The sequence below is a fragment of the Chelon labrosus genome (genome assembly GCF_963514085.1).
Source record: "Chelon labrosus genome assembly, chromosome: 9".
Lineage (NCBI taxonomy): Eukaryota > Metazoa > Chordata > Actinopteri > Mugiliformes > Mugilidae > Chelon > Chelon labrosus.
In genome coordinates, this window is record NC_140359.1 from 28,461,445 (window position 1) to 28,467,526 (window position 6,082).

Genomic DNA, 6,082 nt, shown 5'->3' on the forward strand with positions numbered 1-6,082 from the left:
AGCTTCTTGCACCAATAAATAAACACACATTTTTCCGTTTAATTCTTCCCTCAGGTCAGTTTGTCCTTGAACACCACACCCTGCCGGGCCACAAGTCCCACCTGATGGCCCCTGACCACCTGGGGGGCATCGAGTTTGACATCCAGCTGCTGTGGAGCGCTCAGACCTTCGACTCACCGTACCAGCTGTGGAGGGCCACCAGCTCCTACAGCAGGTCAGGACTGTTTCATTTTTCAGACTTTTACAAACCATCCAGAAAACTGATCCTAAAATGAATTTCCCTATTAAGGGAAAATTAAGAACTCTTCTGAAAGGTTCCTTGGTCAGATTCTTGGTCGAGTACCTTGATACCAGTCATTTTAATTCCTCAACAGGAAGGACTATTCTGGAGAGTACACTGTCTTCTTGATCCCGTGCACCGTTCAGCCCACTCAGCCGTGGATCGACCCCGGTGACAAACCTCTGTCCTGCACCGCTCACGCCCCAGAGAAGTATGTTCAAACACTCTTGATCTGATAATTGCATTAGAAGCTCAGTGCGTCGTGGGAACAGGTGGCTTGAACTCGAATTGTCGATCTCCAACAGGTTCCTGGTGCCGATCGCCTTCCAGCAGACCAACCGTCCCGTTCCCGTGGTTTACTCCCTCAACACGGAGTTCCAGCTGTGCAACAACGAGAAGGTGTTCATGATGGACCCGGCTGCTGCTGATGTCTCCATGGCTGAGATGGACTACAAGGGAGCCTTCTCCATGGGTATGCAGACAACAAATAGAGATGTCAAGATCAAGTTATTTTGCCCTCGATCCAATACAGAGTCCGGATCTGATGTTAAATGTCCTAGAGTTGGTCTCCTGTGTCTTCCTAAAGTCTGTCCTTGTCTTCCTTGTCTTCTCCTAGAGTTGGTCTCCTGTAGCTTCCTAAAGTCTGTCCTTGTCTTCCTTGTCTTCTCCTAGAGTTGGTCTCCTGTAGCTTCCTAAAGTCTGTCCTTGTCTTCCTTGTCTTCTCCTAGAGTTGGTCTCCTGTGTCTTCCTAAAGTCTGTCCTTGTCTTCCTCGTCTTCTCCTAGAGTGGACTGGATTCAGTCCAATAAATCTTTCAGTCAAAGTTAATGTAGTGTGGAGAGGGTAGCTGGTACCTTGTGTTCTCTACTCCAGAAATGTTCTGGTCATCCAACGCTGCCATAAACTCCCTAACCCTCTCTGGAAGATGTTTCTCCTTGACGCTGTCTCCAGGAAACTTTTCTCTTCTTTTAAACGTTCAGTGTTTGTTGTTGTTGTTTGGGTGCAGCCTTTGACTGAGTGGACTCCATGGATTCTGTTTAGATGATCAACTACTACCACCTCACCACACATCCACAGTACACTAGTTGGTGACTCACTTCAGTTTACGCAGCAGACATGGTTAAACACAGGAATCTAGTTCCACTTCTTCTTCTTCTTATAAATATATATATAAACATGGACATTGTGTCTCCACTTCCTTGCGTTGGCCAAACTGACGCTATGTTCCCAGGGATACAGGCGGTGCCATCTTGCAAGTTTGGAGCCAGGGTCTGATCAGTACTTCAGTGCATCACCAACAGTTTAATGAACACTCCTCTGCTGCCCCCTGCAGGTCAGACTCTGTACGGCAGAGTCTTGTGGAACCCGGACCAGAACCTGAACGCGGCCTACAAACTGCAGCTGGAGAAGGTCTACCTCTGCACGGGCAGGGACGGATACGTTCCCTTCTTCGACCCCACGGGGACGCTGTACAACGAGGGCCCGCAGTACGGCTGCATCCAACCCAACAAGCACCTCAAACATCGCTTCCTGCTGCTGGTACAGACAAATATGTGGTTTAAATCTACCAGCAGTGTATTTTCCCCCAAGTCCTTCAGTGACCTCCAGCCTCATTCATTCTCAGAGCCTGTCAAACAAGGGTAGCGCTCATAGTTGCTGACTCTACCGTAGGCCACAGAGAAGGACTAAGAACTTGAAATGTGATTGGTTAAAGGAACAGCGTCATTACAGTGTGTTTCAGTTTTAATTGTGAAGACCTAGGAAAATTTCTTTGAAATTAAATTGAAATGAAAAGAATAGGCTATTGGAAATTATTAATAAGATTAATGGGAAAATATTAAAATGTAAGTTTTGATAAGGTTTAGGCCAGGAGATACGGCAGACACACTCACATAGTACTGTATCGTCCATTTATACCCACATCACTTTTTTCTTAGTTATTTAAAAGCCACAAATTATCTCAACCACTCACACTCTTCACTGTGTGAATCCTGTTAACAAACCATCACACGTTTGGCCCAAACATACAGTTTTATGTAACAGAACCAATCATTTGTGCTGTATCTTCTCTCACCTGACCGTGTAGCTCCGTCTGATCGTCCTCTCTCTTCACGTTTCCTTCTACAGGATCGTAAACAGCCCGACGTCTGCGACAACTTTTTCCACGATGTTCCCTTCGAGGCTCATCTCGCCTCCGACATCCCGGAGCTGCAGGACATGACGGCCATGCCGGGTGTCGACGGCTTCACCATGAAGGTTGATGCTCTGTACAAGGTGAGTCTCTACTGCAGTCAGTCAAACTGCAACTAACAACATTCATTTTAGTTTGTTTCTTCTTTAGACTAAATAATAATCTATATAATATTTTCTCACTTTAGACCAATTTAACCAAACGTATATCTGTAGAAGATATTAAAATCCAGGTTCAATACAATACTAAACCCTTTCTTTGGCTGTTGTGTAAAAGCAGCATTTCTTTTCTGAATCTTCAAGTTAAAGCTCAGTAAACCCAGACGTTCAGAAGCAGTATGATCAGATAACTGGTCTGCCAGTACATTCTAGAGGACGGTGATTCAAGTACAAACATACTGAGGTGATTTCAAATCTTAAACAATAAATTTCAGTCTTGCAGCTTGAATTGTTTCCTGCAGCGGTGTCCAACTCATTCTAGTTCAGGGGCCAGACCAGTACTACAGAATAATAACCTTTAAAGTACAACAACTCCAAATGTTTCCCTTTGTTTTAGTGCAAAGACAAACAAGTACATCATGGAAGTGTTTACATTTAATGAACTAACCCGCAGAGCAGTTTCTGTACATTGTTGCCGTCTGATGTTTAGTTCTGGGTCTCAGTGTTGTTATATATTAGATTAGGTGGAAATCGTATTGAAAAGTTCTTCAGTGTCATTTTCACTCTTTCTTTTTCTTCCTCCTCTGTTCTCCCTATCTTCATCCTTGTCCTCTCTTTCCTTTTCCTGTCTTTTTTCTCCTTATTCTCATCTTCCTCCCTGCCCATCAATTTCTCCTTCTCTTCCTCTTCCTCTTCCTCTGCTACCTTCTTCTTCTTCTCCTCCTTCTCATCCTCTTTTCTCTCTTCCTTCTGTGCCATCTGATGTTCAGTTCTGGATCTTAGTGTTGTGTTACGTCTAAACGCTGACCCCTAGTGGACTAATTAGGAATAAGTGCCAATTTAATTGAAAATGTGCCTTTCTGTCATGTCTTTATTGGCCCTTCATCCTGCGACCCAGATGGGACCTTCTAACGGGCCGTATGCTTGACACCCCTGGTTTACTATTTTACTTTGGATTTGGACTTATACATGAGAAGGATTCACCCCAGGAACTACATTTATGGATCTTTTTAGTTAAATGCTGAATGCTAATCCATTAATCACTCTACTGTAGACTTTAAATATGTGTCAGTAAAAAGTCAGAAGGCAATGACTTCATGTAGAGCAAAACAGCAACTAGTAAAGTACTTAGATGAGACTTCTTTAACTTCATAGTTATCTTACTGATCGTGATGGAGGCTGCATAAATATCAGGGTGATGATTCTTCCATCTCATTCGTAGCCACAGGGCTTGTAGCAGCTAGCTAGTTTTGGTAGCTAATGCTAACTAAGCTCAGATATGCTAACAGCCCTTATCCAATCACATGACAGGGACGCACATTTTAAAAAAGATCACGACATTTGAATATTTAATATTCATCTTATCACATCAAACAACATTCTTGTCTCGTCTCATTAACATTTCCTCATAGTTTAAACTTTCTATCATCAATTGTTAGTTTTAGCTTGTTAACTTCTTGTCTCACAGACAAAAATGGTTGCCGACAAATATTTTTCATCTTCATTCTCAACGTTAACACTGATGTAGAACAGGTAAACGTTAGCCTGAACCTTTGCGCCTCACAATAATGGCCTCCTTCTCTCTGTCTGTGATTGACAGGTGGAGGCGGGGCACCAGTGGTACCTGCAGGTGATTTATGTGATCAGCCCGGAGTCGCGCTCCAGCCCCAGGATTCAGCGCTCGGTCACGTATGAGCTGAGCCGCTCTAAGCGCGACCTGGTGGACCGCAGCGGCCGGCTGACCCTCGACGAGTCGCTCATCTACGACAACGAGGGCGACCAGGTGAAGAACGGCACCAACATGAAGTCCCTCCGCCTGGAGGCCGGGCCGTCCGCCTCCTTCAACGCCCACGTGGGCAGCTCCGTGGGCGGGGGCGTGGCCGCCGTCACCCTGCTGGTCCTGGTCCTGCTGGCCTCCTGCTTCCTGTTCCGCCGCTGCCGCCGCTCGGCCGCGAAGAAGAAGAAGAGCCAGAAGGCTCCGAAAACCTACGAGGAGTATCCGCTCAACACCAAGGTGGAGGTGTGCATGGACAAGTGTGTGGAGAAGAACTTCAGCACCAAACACTGCACCGTGAGAAACATCAACGTCCTGAACCGCAACCAGGAGCCCAACGGCAAGGCCAAGGTCAAACAGGTCAACCTGGAGGTCAAGCTCCACAACAACCTCAACGACGGCACCGAGGTCTGAAACGCCGACGAGGAGAAGAAGAGGAGGAAGAAAAATAAATGAAAATTAAATAAATAGAAAGGTATTTTCTAAAAGAAAGTTTCTACTTAATGGAACGAGATGTTTGTTAATGTATTTTTATACCACTTTGAAAAAAGGGAAGAGTGTGACGTGCAGGCAACTGGGCTACCTCAGGAATCCAAAACAGCCAAAACATCCGCCATCCAATCTCCGCCTGCGTTCGTCTCGTTCCCGTTCTACTCGACGGTAGCTCACACACTGGTGAAACGCTGCTCTGCTGCTTCGACTCATTTCACGTCTACGTCAGCTGCTTCCGGCCGCTGTCCAAGGAAAGTGCGAGGTGTGCTGCTATCGGCCCAGACCCGACGAGTGCAGAGTGTAGACGATGAGAATGATGAGAAACAATGAATGATACCTTTTCAAGTGCAATTAATCTGTCTGTGTTAATCTCTCCCTTCGTGAGCAGGGACTTTGTTTGCATTTCCAACAAAAAAGATCAAAAATCAAGAGTATTTCAAGCCTTAGAGACGTTTGTATCTGTCACGTGGATCAAACACGAATCCTCATCGTTTCTGTTCGTACTGTACTCTGACAGCTGCCAATATTAAGTGCCATGCAGTATTTTTTCCCCACGAGCTCCAAAACAAATCATCCAAAGTGTTTTTGGTTTTTAATCCAAGAGGTTTTTGTTTTTCATGCAGCCGCCGCCCGGACAGCAAAGCTTTCAGTCGAGCCCGTCCACATGACTGACTGTGTTGTAGCCTTACTACTGCTCTAACGAGAAGAATCACTTTTTATCATGTTGTCTATCAGATGCAGTTTGTGTCTGTAGCTGCCTTTGTTCTGCCCAAAGACACTTAAATCCCTCACTGTTTATTTTTTATCCACTCACTCAAATATTTTTTTTATTTCTATTCATTTATGCATTATTATATTCTTACCATGTATTACGTTACGTTGACTCAGCTACTGATGTACCCGCGGTGTTACTGTAAGTTTATTTTTTTTTGTTTTTGTGTACGACACTGGTTTAGAGAGCACTGCAAATATAAACCGTGTGATTCTCATGTGTATCCGTCACCTCATCTTTCTACTGCGTGCCTATCAAACAAACGGGGGAATGTGGGAATTGTGGGAAATAACGATGTATTTTTGGTGCTATCATTTTGTGGAGAAAAAAGAAAAAAACAACAAAAACGCTATTAATTAATACGATGCCTGTATTTGGTGCCTTTTTTTTAGTAATAATAAAAAAATATGAAACTA

The 6,082-nt window shown here is 44.6% G+C and overlaps 1 protein-coding gene across 1 annotated transcript in view; it reads left to right on the plus strand.

Moving 5' to 3' along the window:
- The window catches only part of fras1 (Fraser extracellular matrix complex subunit 1), a gene marked incomplete at its 5' end in the record, with an annotated part of 98,747 nt that extends 92,665 nt beyond the window's left edge, over positions 1-6,082 (plus strand). Inside the window, 6 exons of the mRNA XM_084552345.1 lie at positions 55-214; positions 375-491; positions 586-752; positions 1,613-1,818; positions 2,407-2,553; positions 4,229-6,082. Of these exons, the coding sequence (XP_084408471.1) occupies positions 55-214; positions 375-491; positions 586-752; positions 1,613-1,818; positions 2,407-2,553; positions 4,229-4,816 (1,385 nt within the window). The 3' untranslated portion in view covers positions 4,817-6,082. The remainder of the gene's footprint in view (positions 1-54; positions 215-374; positions 492-585; positions 753-1,612; positions 1,819-2,406; positions 2,554-4,228) is intronic.